At 37.5% G+C, this 18,771-nt stretch overlaps 1 protein-coding gene across 1 annotated transcript; it reads left to right on the top strand.

Annotated features, from left to right (window-relative positions):
• The first annotated feature begins 17,800 nt into the window (after positions 1–17,800).
• Positions 17,801–18,244, top strand: LOC122574358. The gene has a single exon (XM_043741872.1). The coding sequence runs from the start codon at positions 17,801–17,803 to the stop codon at positions 18,242–18,244; it is 444 nt and encodes a 147-aa protein (XP_043597807.1).
• Positions 18,245–18,771: the final 527 nt, after the last annotated feature.

Below are 18,771 nucleotides of genomic sequence, written 5' to 3'. Positions count from 1 at the left end.
AGGGAGAAATGAAAAAGCATTAACTATGATCAATCATGGGAACAGAAAAACACTTCAACTCTTAATTGGCAAAGATTTCATCGTGGTTAGTGATTTTAGAATGACATTAACATTTTTTCAATTACTTTAAAATTCAGGTTAGTTGAAAAAGATTTAAATAATATCCTAAATGAAAATTTTAATTTGCNAAATTTTAATTTGCTCCTCTGGAAACGGTATTAAGAGAACGATATTAATATTCTAAAATTAACGCACCATCTTTTTCTTAGTGAGTGTTTCAAACTTCAAGTGGATTCAAGATAACATTCTACGATTAAAAGATTCAATTACCTTCTTAGAAAATAATTCAAGTTTTATAATTTATTAATAATTCGCCAAATATAAAAAACATTGCAATGATAAGTGATCGTAAATTTTTCATTCCCAAGTGTTGTTTAAAAAAACATTTTCACGCAAGTCACTATTCGTTAATCAGGAATCTAAAAATACTCAAATTTCTTCATCCTTGATAATGAATTTTTGTCTAGCATCTTCTTCATGAGAAACTGGCATCTAAAAAGTTTATTTTTTTACCACACTTCAAAGTACCATAATCTGCAATATCTGAAGAAATAAAAACTTATGGTATTACGATAAACAACATGTTGTAAATAACTTAAACACAGTTAGTTGTTAGGTTATTGTGTAAGTGAAATGATAAAATTCATATGTTTCTATCATTAAATATCTTAGAAATAGGTTGAATATTTTTAGTTATGTAAACTATTTGAATTTAAGTTGTAACTAAGTTTTTTTTACACAAGCTTAACTGTAATTTACCTTTCCCAATAATTTTTGTCAAATTCGTTATAATAAACATGTAAATATTTAGTATATGTCGAATACAGAGCGCGTTATCCAAATGATAGCATATACATATCTCCGTTAACTTATGACTTTATGAAAAGGATCCTTAACACGTTGACTGCTATGACACCCTTATTCGGGTGTCAACAAAGTTTCTGGTCAGGCCACGAAACCCATATTCGGGTGTCGCTTATTTGTCTACTTGCGAAGGATCGTCGTAGGTGTTTGAAAATATATTCCATAATAATAAAACTGTTGAATTATTATAAAAGTAATACGAAAATGGTTTATTGAAGAAATTATTTAGCATGTAAAACTTTAAAGCATTCTATACATAGCTGAGGTTGATCGGGACAATTTGGTCAATAAGTTGTTGTTTTCTTCAAATTCTTTCGTGCCTTTGTTCGGTCCATTCGACGTCTTTTATTTGCATAACATAGTTTGCATACGCGTCTAATGCTTCTTCCGGAATCATAAGCCTCGTAAAAGCTTTCTTTTTCTCTGCTATCTGACTCACTAAGAAATAAGTTTTCAATTTTTCTTTTCGGCATTGTAACGAATTAGAGCAGAGATTTTAAATTATACCGTTCGTTGCTCGGCCAAGATTCAAACTGATTTTGTAGAAAGTGGAAAAATGAGAAACAAATGCGAAGGAATGGAAACAAAAGAAACGAGAGGTAAGACCACCAGATGAGCGACTCGCATTATGAAAATATCGACGGGAGCACCGGGCAGAGAACGCTTGGTACTGCAGCACGCGTGGCCTGACGGAGATTTTTTTGAAAACACGCGTGGCAGTTAACGTGTTAAGACAAAGTTACACGATTTCACGAGGTATATTTATAATGATGGGACAAACATTTTCCGAAAACCATCTTTGTGAGGTTTCAATGTTGTTGGTATCTCTTTTAGAAACTTTTATTGAAAATATAAAGTAATGCTAAATAGATAATAACCCTACCTTTATCTATAAAATCATCCGAATCGAATATAGTAAAAGGAATGTTTGAATATCTAGCAAAACACCTGAATATTCGGTACACGTCCAATACTAAATAGATAAATCAGGAAGTTGGCAAATAATAATAATAAAATTCGGTGTCTAAAAAATACACTACCGTTCATAGTTTAATTAGAAAATTATCATCGACTACTGCATAAATTGAACTACAATAATTTTCTTTACTATAGCATATACATCATAACATATGGAAACTACAATATTTTTCGAAATAACTCGGAAACGTATGAGCGAAAACCCAAATTGTATACGATCTTTTTGACTCGGAATAATTTACCAAGCATGCTGACAAAGTTCGATATGCTTCTAACGCATTCTGCATATTGACTCTAATAAAAATCAGATTATTGTATGATCATGCAACGAGAGTATCCGAATAAACCTCCAAAGTTTTAAACTGTTTTAGTCGATTTTACTATTTGGAATCCAGCGAATAGATGAAAATTATCCGAATAATGAATAGGTCGAACAAGATCAATTGCTTCTATCTCAAGATCATCTGATATTACACTACTTGTGAGGAATTTTAAAAGTAGTTTGCACGATAAGAATTAATACGCCACATCGAGATCAAAGATCACAAAGAAACACACTATGTAATAGATGTAACTTTTGTATTTCTTAATTTTTTGTATTCCACTTGAAGTAGAACAAATATAAACATCGCTTATCTGTTTTTGTTCTTTATTCAACAAAAAATCGTTAATCCGTTGTTATATTGTATCGTTGTCTTGTAACTTTTTAAAGAAATATATAATATATTTTCTTATTTTTACACATAGAATAGGCTGAAAGGCTTTTACGAAAAAAGCCAGAACACCATTGTATTATAATTATTAATCATACATACATATACGTGTAAATGTATAGCTAGTGATTTGCATTTGTTATCACATGAACGTTATCGAGTCAACGCAAGAATGAAAATTGCAAATAGCGTAGTAAAGTAATGTAGCATAGTCAAATTTTGATGAAATTGCTTCAAAGACGAGCTTCGAAATATGTTTTCTTAAACATTATAGTGATTAAAAAAGAGACATTATTATCACTATAATGTTTAAGAAAACATATTTCGAAGCTCGTCTTTGAAACAATTTCATCCAAATTTTACTATGCTACATTACTTTACTGCTGATTAAAAAAAAGACATTATTATCACTATAATGTTTAAGAAAACATATTTCGAAGCTCGTCTTTGAAGCAATTTCATCAAAATTTTACTATGCTACATTACTTTACTACGCTATTTGCAATTTTCATTCTTGCGTTTACTCGATAACGTTACATGTGATAACAAATGCTGAGTAAAGCCAAGTTCACGCTGAAAGACAAAAATCGGCAGACATACGTCATCCGAAGAAAAGTCCGTGAACACTTATTTTGTTTTTCATTCCAATGGAAAACAAGAGACGACGTCTGCGGGTGGAATGTGAATGGAATTATGCTTTTTATCCCGTTTGGGAAGCAAAAATTCCGTTGTACAGTGGTGAGATCTATTACAGTACAGTATTGGTACAGTACTGGTACAGTATTTGTTATCGAGACAAGGGAAGGCGAAAATAAAAAATTTGAAAACGCATGTTGTTCGTCGTAATCACTGCAAAATGCAAAATCACGTATCATTTCCTTGTACATACGTCATAAAAAACAATTCGGAAATCGAACAAACTTCATTTCAACAACAAATCGTCAACTTCATTTCTTTTTAATAGAATTATTTTTTAATACATTAATCAGTCATGACATTCCCTATAAAAAGTTACGAACCTATGTATTTATATCGAAAAGCTGTTACCTTTGAGATCGTTGAAAACCATAAATAAAAGCCGTTAAATCCTGGGGTAGTATTTTATGGTAAGAGATTATTTTCGTCATTACAATGTTAATTATTTATATGATATGCGACTCCACAAGTGGATGTATGTATTTATTCTTTAACCCTTAGAGTGCTGAATACTCGCGGCTTATGCGCGCAGTTAGCGCTGACGACCGCTGTGGACGGAATACTTTTTCGCTAAACTGAACTCTGTTGATTGGCATTCAAAGCGCAAATCGTAATAAGTTATAGTAATTCTTTTGCACGAGATTAAATGATTCAAGAGCGTTATTTTTTAGTATTAATTATTTATTATAAACATTGAAATTTACAATAAACTAGAATTTGGGTAGTAAACTAGAAAACAATAAACTAGAAAACTAAATTTAGTAAATATAAGACAAGTTAATAATTCAGTTGTGCGTGAAAAATTTCAAAACAATCATCGATACATAATCCGACATCGCATTTTCTGTCGTTCCTTCTCTTATTTTTCACACAAACAACACATTTTCTTCTTGATAATTGTGTTGTGCCGGCGCGATTAGGGCATTTTGATGGAAAATGCCTATCAATTAAACGAAACGGTAAATCCTCAGACTTTCTCTTTCCTCCTCCTACCATGCTTCTACGTTGGAAATATTTTCGTAAAATGTCTCTTATCAACGCTAAATGAAATTCACTAAATTTTTGTTTCGAAGCAGTAGATTTTTGATATAAAATATATGCATTATATATAGCTAAATCTAACAAGTGGAAAAATAATTTTTTGTACCACTTTATAGTTTTCCTTAGGGAATTAAGTGTACTCAAAATCATATCAACTCTATCTACAGCACCCAGGTTGGAATTATAGTCGGCAATACATGATGGTTTCTTCTTATATAATCCTGTACGATAATCCCTTTTCTCAGATTCAATGAATGCAGCTGCATGTGCAGAAGACAATATCCAAACCTCCTTTTTATCATGCCATTTCATTGCCAATAAAATGCCAGTCGATCGGTAGCACGTTTCTCCTCTCTTCAACTTTTCTTCCATGTGGGGCATATCTCTATTTTTACGAACGGTTCCAAATGCGTTGGTTTTGTTTTCGTGTAATAAGGTATATAAACGTGGACTCGTGTACCAATTATCCGTAATTAGTGTATGGCCCTTTCCAAGATATGGCTGAAGCAGCGTCATCACAACATCCCCAGAGATTCCAATGGCTATGTTACTTCTACTAATGTTTGTTTTTGTCCAGTATAAATTACGAAGTCCAATACATAATTAGTTTTACAGTCACTAAGGAGGAATAATTTAACGTCGAACCTACTTCTCTTGGATGGCATAAACTGTTTAAAATAACACCTGCCCTTGTACAGCGAAAGACTTTCGTCGACGCATAGATTTTCGTAAGGTGCAAATGACTGCGAAAAGGAAATCTTTAATTTATCGATTACTGGTCGTATTTTTGCTAAAGGATCGTCATTTGCTCTATTATTATCGTTAAAGTGCAACATTTGGAATAATACCATGTATCGATCTCGTGCCATTATTTTGCGGAAAATATTGCTTTTCAACAGTTCGTCCGTAGTCCAATATTCTCTCAAAGACAGTTTCTTCGAACGCAGCATTAGCATTGAAATGCATTTATATTTATCTCACACAAACGTAATAGTATTACTTCTGCGTAGGTGCTCGGAAAAATTGACAAACGCATATATGCGTCCTTAGTCCACGCCGATAGCTTTCGCCAGACGCGTATATGCGTCCATAACATCCTCTAAGGATTAAAAATCAGGATTTAAGAAGTTTAAGGTATGTACCCTACAAAGATTCCTAAATTCCAACATTCATAGATTTCATCTCCAACACATCCCCAACTCAATGACACGCCTGGTACTCAGCCTACTCGTACTGGACAAACGGCATTACCTGCAGACAGTCTACTAGAACATCTTCTGGCGACTGTTGGCGGACAATATCTGCAGACAATGTCTATCAGTGTAGACGAGGCTTAAGACTGCAGGAAAGTACATGTGCACATAATAGGAAGGTATTCGCATGGAAATTTATGCTAGTGTGTTGATCTACTTAGGAAAGATTTACTAGCACATGCATATGTTGCGGTTTGAAAATTAAGGAGCGAAATTAAATATCGTAATAATTGAGATTTTGAAAATCGTGTTAAATATTATACAAGTGCAGAGAAATAGCTCTTTTCATATTTCATTCATTTTATATCGTAAATATAAAAAATCAGTAATTGTAGTTTAATCATTTCTATAATCTAAAAGTAAAATTAAGATTAGTTAAAAAAAAAATGCAATATTATAATGTATTTTTGGAAAATAAAGCACATCGAATATGATTACATGATTTTTGTCACACGAAACATTTACATTGATTCTTACGTATTTTTCGATGATGAATTCGAACCTGCAATCAGATTTGTTCCATCAGCCATACCTTCTATGTAATAATGCTTTGTATCACTTGTCAACAGTAGCATAAATATATAGGGTGACTCTAATTTGTGCTTAATATATTCAGAAGAATGAAATCCTAATAGCAAAGAATCGTACTATATATAAAGCAAATAATCATTTTATTTAATTGCCCAAGACTGATCTTGCGACCGTTCGAGAGATGTCTTTGCGCGTATAATACGAGAGTGTAAAACCCAAGAGGGCATTCCGTGTTCACATGTCCTTAAAAATCCATTTCCCGGACTCTCGTCTGGGTTTTTCCCGGAAAATCTTGGTGCTGTAACTGACAAACATGTTGAGCGATTTCATTAGAACATTTCGTATATGGAGAAACGATACCGCACGGAGTGTTGATATGCTGGTTGATTGTAGCTGGATAGTCACATGGGATGTCTTTCGAGCAACATATTCCAGGAAATCAGCAATTCTGACATTTTACGCAATGTTCCGCGATTTTCAGATATGTAGGATTATACGAGTTACTAAATAACGATGCTGTATGGCACGCAAAAATCAGGCGTGATGGGAACAGACAGATTCCATATATGAGATCAGCATACAAAATGCTACTGGAAACACATATTAAATTTCATGTGATAAAAGAACGTAAAATTTTGTAGACCAGTGTTATTATCAAGCGTACTGTTATGTTATGGCTTCTTAGCAGAAATAGCGGAAGATGTGAAGATTCCTTATCTTAAGAGTAACGGAAACGATGGTTGAGAATTTCCGATCTCAGCTCTTAACTTATAGTGGCTGACCCTACTGACTCATTCGCTCACCGTTTCAACTAAATGATCTTTTTTCATTTGTCTTGCTTCAGACTCTTTCTGTAACATTTCATAGCAGTGTTAACAATATGCAGAGAAAATATATTGTCTCTGTTTTTGATACGCCAGTGTCAGGTATCAATTGTTGCCTTTCGTTAATATAAATATATCATGCTCTTTTCAACATACCGATCTGTATTCTTATAATCTTTTAGAATCTTTAGCCTCAAAATGTCGCGTGAAAATAGAAAACGAAGAGAAATTTGAGAAACACTATCACGCTATGAGTGTGAAAATTGTGACGTGGGTGTACGTGTCGTACCGTGCTCTAAAATATATCACACTCAATTGTATTATTAATTGTTACAATAAATTACTAAAGTTAAAGTATATGCATCATATATTTAGGAAAAATTATAATTTAATTATCAAACACTTTATCCCAGTGTGCTTGCGCAGGGAACAGCATTGTCCGTCACACATTGCACTGCTGTATCGTTTACGCTTAATTCGCGTCAAACTCTGCCATACAAAGAAACAGCTCCGCGCAAAATTCAGCCGTACCTAAGAACTCAAACGTATATTCTTAACAAACTTGATACTTGACAAACAATATGCAAGTTATATGTACACTCTACCATGTTTGATGAGTATGAATTACACGATGTTCGATGTTTTGTAAATGAACGAACTTTTCCAGGCGGTCACGCGATGGTTTTATGTCAGTCTTTAATATATATGTTTTGAAACGGTGGCCAGCAATAGAAGCGAGGTTTTGCTAAGCTTGCGGAATGCTACTTAACGCAGCTTTGAAACGAGATTAGAAGCGTCGCGATGCTGATACCGCGGTATCTAGTGTTTTTGAGCTTTTGGATAAGTGAACATACCAGGTTGTAGATCACAGAAAATTTTACTAATGTTTTTCTTGCGGTAAGTAATAACTTATGTTTAATAATTAATTAAAGATTAATTAAACATATCGTATTCATGAATTATTTTTTAAGAGATATTGCAGATGTGCATTATTGTGAAAATAATACAAGATAAGCAATTAAATTAAATTAAAATGACAAATTCTACTTTGAAGTATTCAAATTTAAGATATTATGAAACTTATAAAATATGTATGAGCTTCACATAAAAATAGCTTTCATATGCAAAACATTTTGAATGTTGTTAATTAAAATAATAAATTTTCATACATTTAATGCCTTTGCAATACCACTTTATTTATTCATTATCCAACTAAAATTTACGTCATTTATTCTGTCTGCTGTAAATTAAAAGTTTCCGTAATCCACGTATAATCTTTAATCATCCTTATTTTGCTTAAAGGTTAGTGATAAGTACTAACTACTTACTTTAATTAAAAAAGAAAGCCGATCGATCGGCTTTTCATTAAAACGATTGGAGAGTTGACTTCGTGCCAATACAATTAAAGAAATGACACAGTAGTTACTATACAACAAGATTGTATGAAAAGTATTTTATCGTTTTAAAAAGTATTTTGAACAGAAAAAGTAACTATAAAAGAAAGATATTTTTAAGAAAATCTTTTATTATTGTTCTAAAAAATATTCAGCACGAAATTTTTGTAAATTTTTCTTGAAAAAACCGTGTGTAGTAATGTCAATAAAAATTTAATGAAATTAACATGAAAATATTGGTCCCCTAGTAGCGCAAATGGCTCACATTTCATTCAACCTTTCTCTTATTCTTCTCCTAAAATTAATCGACGTTATAATCTGAAAATTCTATGCATGTATGACATTATAATTAATTTTCCGTAAAAGTTTATACAAACGTATAAAACGTATTAAACAGATAAAAACGTGGGAAAGTGCGTCTTCCGTTTGCCAAGAAAAAGGTATTCTTAATTTCAAGTTACATTATTTGAATTATTACCTCAAATAATTAAAACGTTTTGTTTTATTTCATACTTCTTCTTCTTCTTCTTCTTTCTTTACGTTTTACGTCGCATCGACTACGAGGTTATTAGCAACGATGCTGGCTCAACTATTTGAAATAATTATGAAGTAACTTGTTCTTTGAAAGTATATTCCAAGTAATATCATTTCAGAGATGCTCAGGTCTGACGTACAGTGACGAGCAAAAGTATAATCACACTCCGCTGATTTTATATAAAAGGCGATGCTACGACAAATTTTTCAAGTGATCGGTAAAGATTAGGTAACAGTAACTACAAGCTGCGTCTGATTAACGAAATGTAATAGTTCATTTTCATTAACATTAACAAAAATGGACATCTCAAACCATATTTACAGTTTTGTATTTTAACTATACTCGTCGAATTAAGGTTTCAACCTAGTATTTCGTCCACTTTCCTTTACTTTTTTTCAATGCTTTTAATCTACGAGGGGTACTGTCAATTAAATTGTTAATTATTTGTGGTTCGATATTGTACCATTCCTGTTGTGTTCTTTCCCATAATTCATGACCACCTGAAGGTGGTTTATTATATTTTGCCAGCCTTCTTTTCAAAATGGACCATAAATTTTCGATCGGATTCATATCCGGACTTTGTGCTGGCCACTTCATCGCAGAAAAATTTTGATTTTCTAGCCAGGTTTTAACTATTTTTGCGGTATGCTTAGGATTTCCGTCTTGTTGAAATACTACTTCACGTTCATTATATCCAATAGAATTAACTACAGAAGGTAAATTACTTTGTAGAATGGTCAAATAATGCTCTGTTCGCATTATACCTTCGATTCGAACTAAGGGACCAACACCTCTGTGAGTAAAGCAACCCCAACACATAATTGAGCCACCTCCAAACTTCATAGTTTGTTTTATACCACCTGGTTGATCATTATTCTCGGATGAAGTCCAATACCAGGACCTTCCGTCGGATTCGAATCTGTTAATTTTTGTTTCGTCGCTCTATATAACTCTTTTCCAATCTTCGGTCGTCCATTCTTTGTAGGTGTCAACAAATTGTTTTTGTAATTTAATATTTTTGTTTGAAAGAGCTGGTTTACTTTCTTTTTCCTTCGCTCGAAAACCAATTCTCTCTAAAGAGCGACGAATGGTCCATTCGCTAGCACTTATTTCGATTTCCTGAGCAGCAATTTTTGGTGTTTTGTAACTACCCGACCAAATACAGTGTGCAATTTCACGTACTGCTCTATCCGAAATAAGTCGTGGTCTACCGTTTTGTGAAGAAATTGGTGCACTAACATACTTTTTTCTTATTCTTGCAACTATCGTACGACTGACACCACATTTCTCTGCAATTTGCCGCAACGACAAACCTTTATCACACAAACAAATAATACTGTTCTCTTTATCTTCACTAAGTGGCTTCATCTTGGATTAAGCATATCAAACTGAAAAGTAATGTAACGATGGTGTGGAACAGTTGACTGCGAAACAGTGGACAATCAGTGCTTATTGACAGTTTCGTTTCCCTGACATTTACATGCTGTCATAAACGTTTCTGACGAAACGTGCAAAACTGTAAACATTGTTTCAAAACAATTATTATAAAATATTCTGTACATTATTAATGTTAATGAAAATGTACTATTACATTTCGTTAATCAGACGTAGCTTGTAGTTACTATTACCTAATCTTTATCGATCGCTTGAAAAATTAGTCGTAGTATCGCCTTTTACATAAAATCAGCGGAGTGTCTTTACACTTTTGCTCGTCACTGTATATTCGCATATAACATTTTATCTAATATCCCACTGGACAAATTGTAAAATCGAAATTAAACAATAAAAAAAAAAAACTGTATATTCGCATTCTTTTATTTTTGCTGTTTCTATCATGAAATATCACAGTTTCTTCATCTTGCATGATTTTGACGATTATTTCTTGTGCCACATTTGAAATAAAACAAGAATAACAAAATAATTCCTTATTTTAAATTGCTGTTATTTCAAACGAATCGGTATTAATTATATTTTCAAATAACAATCTTAAAAATGCTATGATACGGCACAAGATGGGGACATTTCAGATAGTAATTTCTTATTTTAATTCCAAATATAATTTGCCAAGTCTGATTCATATTCGCGTATGGGTATATGACTTAGTAATTGAATCGTATAGAAACCTCGAGTCAGAGCCTCCATTGATATACCAGATTGCTTGGTAGCCGTTGTCCTACAGAAATGCTAAACTTCTGCCGTTATCTGTGACCTGCACCGATCGAATCGTGCAAATTGCTTCCTTCTCAAGGTTGTAAATCTCGAGCTGACCTTGCTAGTACACAATTCTATCACGAATGTTGCCTGCCAAACTAATATTGGGCAGCTGGTTGTAAACGGAGAGTAAGTGAATAATGGCCGATAGTCAACTGTGTGTGTTTGGTCCCCAACAATGGAGTAGATGCATCGTTGTCCCTGTCCAAATACTAGTTGTTGGTACTTTGGTATATGTCAAAAGATTCGTGATAATTATCGAAAGTGTGACGATATTCCACACGAATCTCTGTTGCAAAAACACACTATTATTTACGAATAATAGAAACTAAAGTATTAAGTTTCGAATTACCTTTTGTCTGTGTCGATGAAAAGCCCTGAAGAAGATAGGAAATTCTCACGTCGGTGATCCAAATTACAAAAAAAATTGATGTTTCGAACACGAAACGCTTGGCTTTTCGGCGTACAATTTCTTCCCGTCCTAACTAAAACGCACAATTTTACTTTTAGCATAATTAATTCTCGGCTATATAACAATATATTTTTCGTCATTTTAAAGCTGCATATTCGTTTTTAATACAATAAGACGCAAAACGCGAAGTGAAAGAAAGCAAGTATTTTTGTAGATACGAAAACGTGATTGTTTATTGGTACAACAAATGGCTGGTTGACTGCTCATGTGTCTCACAGAGACATGAGTGTTAAGGTGTCAATTGTAAAAGTTTTCTTAAACATCGCAACAGTAACAATGACAATAACGTTATGAAAAATAACATGACGTTACGATGACGAAATTTTTAGAATATTAATCAAAAAAGAGCAATTCATAGTAGCATTACTTCGTGAGTTGGTAATTAATGGTAACTAATGATACTACAATGTAAAACTACCTGATGATCAGGCCAGGATCGAGCATTATAGAAATTAATTTTTATTTCAATTTTTATTTATTTGTTATTTGCTTTGTTACGTGATTTTAAATGATGATGTAAATAATAATATACGGTTATAGTATGGTCAGATAAACGTGGGACTCCTGTAACGAGATCGCAAAGTTGTTATCACTTCCTCGTATAACTCAATTGCAAAATTGTTTAAAAATATATTGTTAGATTGGTTTCAAATTTTATCATTGTGATCATAATAACCGCGTCTCATTATAATGCTAATGAAATTCTAAAATGTTTTATATATAAGTTTTCTATTTCAAAAGCATATCATTGCCTCCAATATGCAAGGTAAATAAACAAGAGCAATATTTGTAATTGTGTTGCCGCGTTTGCTTCCTATGTTTTGTTGCAGCCTGGACTCATTCATGACATGCAAATGTATGCAAATGTATGATTGGAGCATTATAGTTATGCATTAACTTGTGCACGATAAGAAGGATTTTATGTATTATGTGATAGTTATTTCATATACGTATTGTAGGATCTTTACTACAGTTTGTTTATTTACAATAAATGGATTAAACAGACGTTGGTTAAACAGGAAACGATGGTTGTTTAACGTGAACCAATCACAATAACGTATTACAATTAAGACAACTAGATAGTTAATTTGCAACACCCACTGCCACTACGGATCCCCAACACCCTCTCTCACGTGGACCACACTCTCTCGACAACGCGATTCGCGCTCTCTGACTTCTCAACTCACAATCTCTGGCGTCTCAACTTACACTGACTGTTAATTCGTCTTTGTCCCTCAGCAACCCCTTGTCTTTTTTCTTAGCCCCAGGTCTTCTATCTTACCCCCACCGCGCACGTGTTCCGCAACCGCTCGTGGCCAGGGTCACGCAGACCTTCTCCACGAAACTATTCGATTGAAGGACCGACGATATATTGTTGGGCCTGTCGGCACTTCGGTTTTCTCGCGATATTGTTTATAGTTCGCTCGATATCTCTTAGGCCTTTCGTCTACGACACTACACACACATATATATATATGCAGAGTTAGTTGCATTACTTCAAAAAAGTATTTATTTTAGTTTTTGTTTTGTTATGTGAAATTCTATACATTTACATTATTTTAATGTTTTATTGTAAATATACTTATATTTATATATCTATGGTACAATCACATTCCCAACAATTTTTATTTATTTTAATTTTATTGAGAAGTGATATTTAAGCTTAGGCATGAGGACAATACACATAATAAAGACTGTTTAGTTTTAGAAAATTAAGAAAACGTTTTATTATTCAATTTTACATCTTCTTGAACATACATACGTACCTTAATCTGTTCCTCCACATAATTACCCCTTAAATGTAAGCATCTATCATAGTTCACAAGTTTTAAAACCCCCTTGCTGTAGTCGTTCACTGCCAGACCATTTAACACGATAGGTATTACGCGAACATCATATGTTTTGCCATTGAAACCGCAATAAATAAACAAACATTTAATTTTTGCACAATATTATGTTACATTTGCATAATTTTTCTCTAACAATATTATTTGAATCATCCACATTGTTGGAAACTTGTTCAGTTTGTAGCGGCACATGAGTCAGAAGACGTTCCAAATCATGTTGTTGTTTTGCCTTGGAGTATCAAGACCGTTAGATTACAAGTAATGTAAGAACAAATAAACTCCGGGCAAAACAATGTCGCCGCTACATGCAACCGTCGAAAGAAAACGAATTTGAATTTTCCGACTCTCCCCGACCAGTATACTTATTTTTTATTTATTTATTTTTAGTCTGTGTCTTTCGGCTTTGGACGAACTTTCGGTTTACATTTCTTACATTTATTGTATTGCACTCCTTGACATATTCTTATCTCTAGCCGCTAAAACTAATGACTACAAACTATTGCAACTTCTGACTACACATTATTGTCACTTTGGTCTTTTGTCTCCTTGCTGTGCTACCTTCTTGTCCTTCCTCCCCGTCTTGTATCGCCCTTGCTCTTCTCTTCTCTATTATTGCTTTTAATTCCATTAGTCCTTCTCCAGTCTCATTCAGTGATTTTTCCATGTTTTTTGGTCCTCCCGTTATCTCGCATTCTTCTATTACATGTCTCAGGTCCTCTTCTTCCCTTTCACATAATCTGCACCTTTTTTCTCCCTCCTCTTTCCGGTATTCCCTCGCTTTGGTCTCGTTTCCACACCTGAATCTGGCTAGAATTTTCCTGTCCTTCCACTTCATCCTCCCTTCCAAGTACTTTGGTATCTCATCTTTGGTTATATTTCTGTAGTATCTGTTATATTTGGATTCCCTTATCCTTTTCCTCCTCTCTTCTGTTTCTCTCTTCCTTCTTTCTTCTATAATTTGGTCTACTGTCAACCTTTCTTGCTCTTCTCCCGCTTCCCTCTGTATCCCCCATTTTTCACCTCCTCTAGTCCCTTCTTTCCCCTTCTTGCCTTTTTCCCCTCCTGGCCATTTCCCCAGTTTCTCTCTCCTTCCTTTATGCCCCGACCAGTATAAATAAACAGACGCGATCGCGTGCCACTCACAGTGTCGAGCAGTTCTTATCGAGTATCAATCAGATTAACGAGTGTTTTCGATTATCCACGCGACGAACAATAACGAATATTTATTCCGAGTTTTATACTGTATCAACGAGTACCTGTACGTATATTAATTTATTTCAAATATACCTGATGTTACGTCGAGCGACACTCTACCTAGACCAGGCCACACACCGCGGGCGGGATGGCAACCAGATGTCCGCATGTCCTTATCTCGTCCCTCAATAGTCTTAAGAACCGACCATAAATCTTAGGACATTCTAGAAGATCCGTCAGACCGAACAAATATCTCTAAACTCAATCGATATCTAAAGCCTATTGTTTATGGCAAGAAGATACTGAAAGTTCGTTTTGCTCACGTACGATACTTTACACTAGCAACTATCTATCGAGGGCGGCTAAGACCCTTCCTAGTCCATCAACCTTATGGTATCCAATCAGAAACAAATCTACTGCCTTCACATTTCCTAACCAAAATCGTCATGAACAAATCAGCTTTCTCGCGTCTTTAGACACACCCATCACTAGCTTTCCTCCGACACAGCATCGCCACTTTAACTTACCTATTCTTCACCGTTAGAATAGTCAACACGTCATTACCGAGTTTCGTACCCTAAATCAATCACTTACTTAACTTATACATACGCATCAGTGTAACTATTTTTCTATATAAAGTTGTTGGAATAAACATTATTTTGTACCTGTTAATTCAGTGTAAATTCAGTTGAACCACCCATATTGTCGTAACAGAAATCAGGGGATCGATCATTTCGTGGCGTCGATTATCTAATCGTAACGAGAATTTACGACTCCCTTCGTTGACGTGCCTTCTCGCGATCGCGTCTCCGCGAATGGTCGACGAAACACCTGATGAACTGGGACAGCAATATTTCGCCCTCATCATTTCGCAATACCTATTCACCACTAAATTCTCCACATTCTCCACAAGTTCATGGAAATTTGCTTACTTTAATCATTAAGAAAAATTTAGCAAGCGGTGGATCACCGATGACTATCTTAGCAGTCAACATATCAACCAATTGTTGACTGCAGACTGTCAAGCTGCAATTGGTCTTTTGCAAAACGCTTTCCACCGAGGAACTTTTCGAGCTTATGACGGCTACAGACGGCAAATTTTACGGAAATGCTGGCCAAAACAGAAAAATTTTTTTCTTAATTTTAAAGATCTTTGCATTGCGTTTCATTTATGAATTATCAAAGCATGATTTTTCCTTAGTATCAGCTTTCTTTGTACAATCCTTGGAGATACGGTAAATCAAAGTTGTTGGTTTTATAACGTGAAATTTTTCAACCAAAATTGAAACGAACTTTTTGTTTCAGTATCGATTTGTAATCCTTTTCTTTCAATGTTGGTAGCTGTCTGACGTGCTCTAAATTTATATATATTCTGATCTCATTTATCTTCTTTATTTCACTATCTACACTTGAGACAAAGGAGAATACGAGATCCATATATTTTTTCCTTTGTCCCAAGGAAATAATTATGTATAAAGCGAGAGCAGGTACTATTTTTTAAAAAATAAACTTTGAAGATTCCTGAAAAAAGATCCGTTGCATTTTCTTGCGATAAATTACGATATTACGAGCTGTTATTTCTTTGCCGTCAGCACCGCTTATGCGATGCACATTTATGGCATAGGATCGGAATATTGTGTTTTGCTTAATTAGTATGCCTATCTCTATCGAGGATCGAGAAGATAATCAGGGTGGCGATTACATCGCCCAACCTTAAGGGAACCTACATCAAGATCCTTAAGGAGGCAGCAGCCTCTCTTGCCGCCGGGACGATGGAGTTGTCCAGGAGGATTGGATCCGCTGCGGTGGCCAGGCCCCAAGACTCGTAAATGCGAGGTCGTCGTTGCTCTAGGAGGAAAACGAAACCCTGCGGGAAGAGCTTGCGAGAATGGCGGTGAACGCGCCTCAGGAGTGTTCTTGGTGCGGCGTCTCACTGTCCTGGAGAAGAAGGTCGAGGAGCTGGGACCCTCCATCATAAGGGCCATTGAAGAGCGCCTCAGAGGTAGGCATCACAGTCGTGAGGCGCGAGCCAAACTGGATTCGGTGGCCTCGGCTCGCACCACCAGCTCCACCCAATTACCATCACTCTCGAGGGAGCAGCAGGGTGGAGAATGGAAGATGGTCGAGCCAAGGAAAACGGGAAAGAAGAAGGAAAAGGTGAAGAAAGTCACAGAAAGGGCGGCGGGGAGCCAAGTCTACATAGCTTCATCCGCGACAGACGCTCAGTCTGTGAGAAGGGCAAAGGGCACCCCGAAACCCAGGGCTGCCGCATCGACGGGGACCTCGGTAAAAACCCCGAAAGGTGTGCCGGTGCAAGCGCCTAAGAAGGCTGTGCTCCCTCGCTCACGACGATCATCTGCGATGACTCTGACCCTGAGCGAGGGGGCGAAGACGTCATACGCGGAGGTGCTGGCGTCGGCAAGAGGAAAAATACTGCTGGCAGAAGTTGGCATCGAGGCGGTTAAGATGCATAAGGCCATACCGGTGCTATCACCTTGGAGGTTCCCGGTGTTAAGGGCAGGAAGAAGGCGTCCACGCTGGCGACGCGTCTGGCACAGATCTGGGACCCGGCCACGGTCAGAGTCGCTGCTCCAGCCAGAATGGCGGAGCTGCATGTGGTCGGGATAGACGTCTCCGCCGCCAAGGAAGAGCTGAGGAATACCTTGGCGTTGGCTGCGGGATGCGGCAGCGCAGAGGTGCAGGTCGGAGAGATCGGGATCTCTACAGGCGGTCTCGGCTCGACTCGGCTTGGGTACGTTGTCCACTAGTCGGAGCGAGGAAGCTCGCTCAGGCAGGAAAGGATGCACTGGGATGGTCCATTGTAAGGGTCGAAGCCACCGCCAAGAGGCCCTAGCAGTGCTTTAAATGCCTGGAACTAGGGCATGTCAGGGCGACGTGCGTATCGATGGTGGACCGGTCACACCTATGTTATAGGTGTGGCAAAGCTGGGCATCGTGCTAAAGGCTGTCCTGCCTCGACACCCAAGTGCCCCCTCTGCGACTCACACCTGGAGCCCACCGGATGGGAGGAACGACGTGTTGTCCGCCGAAGAAGAAAAACAGGAGTATGCCATCAATTCGTGACTCTGTCGCGAAGAAGGGCACAGCGGATCCAAGGTGCGCCAAAGAAGATACCAGAGGAGCGGTAGATGGCCGGGAGGAAGCCATGGATCTGGTGCAGTGAATTTATGCGCCTTCTCCAGACTAATCTGGGACGGTCGAGACGGGCGCAAGACCTGCTCTCCCAGACCATCCGGGAGAGCGGGGTCGCCTTGGCGGCGGTGGCTGAGCCGTACTGTATTCCCGACGTTCCCGACTGGGTCAGAGACCTGAATGGCTTGATAGCTGTAGCATGGACACCGGCGCTGGGTTCCCCTGGCGTCCTGCTCGATCGTGGCAGCGGCTATGTCGCCGTCAAGTGGGCTGGAATGGTGTTGGTGGGCGTCTACGTTTCCCCTAACAGCGGCCTGGCCGCGTTTGAGGACTTTCTGGACGGGGTTGGAGAATGCATCAGGAGATACCTTCCCGCCAGGTGCTCGTCTTGGGGGACTTCAACGCCCACTCTTCGCAATGGGGCAACCCCAGAACGGACACACGTGGGAGGATGTTGTCAGTCTGGGCCGCAGGACTAGGACTCCTACTGGTCAACAGGGGCTCGGCGAGCACCTGCGTGGTGTGGAGGGGGTCGTCCGTGGTTGACATCACTTGGGCTACCTCCGGCGCTTTTCGACGAAAATTGGAGTGGAGAGCGGCCGAGGGGGTCGAGGCCCTTTCGGACCACCTCTACATTTTCATGGAATTGGCGCCTGTAACAGCAGCTACTACACCCGCCACGTAGGACTGCAACACCGGAGGAAGAGCCAAGAGTATTCGCCCACCGCCAAGGTGGCGTGTCAAGGAGAGGGACAGCTAGCTGCTCCAGGCGGCAGTCACCGTGGCTGCCTGGAACTGGGTCGCGCGTACGACAGAGGGAAGCGTCGACGAGGAGGCGAAGACCCTCCTTCAAGACATGAGCGCTGTGTGTAACGTCTCAATGCCGTGCTCCGTACCCGGTGGTGGACACCATGAAGTCGTCCACTGGTGGACACAAGAGATTGCGGATCTTCGTACTCGCTGCGTCCCGGCCCACCGAGTGTTCCAGAGGGCGCGGCATTGACGG

The sequence above is a fragment of the Bombus pyrosoma genome, linkage group LG13 (genome assembly GCF_014825855.1).
Source record: "Bombus pyrosoma isolate SC7728 linkage group LG13, ASM1482585v1, whole genome shotgun sequence".
NCBI classification, from domain to species: domain Eukaryota; kingdom Metazoa; phylum Arthropoda; class Insecta; order Hymenoptera; family Apidae; genus Bombus; species Bombus pyrosoma.
Note: the sequence above shows the minus strand (reverse complement) of the source record. Positions and strands in the feature narration are given on the sequence as shown.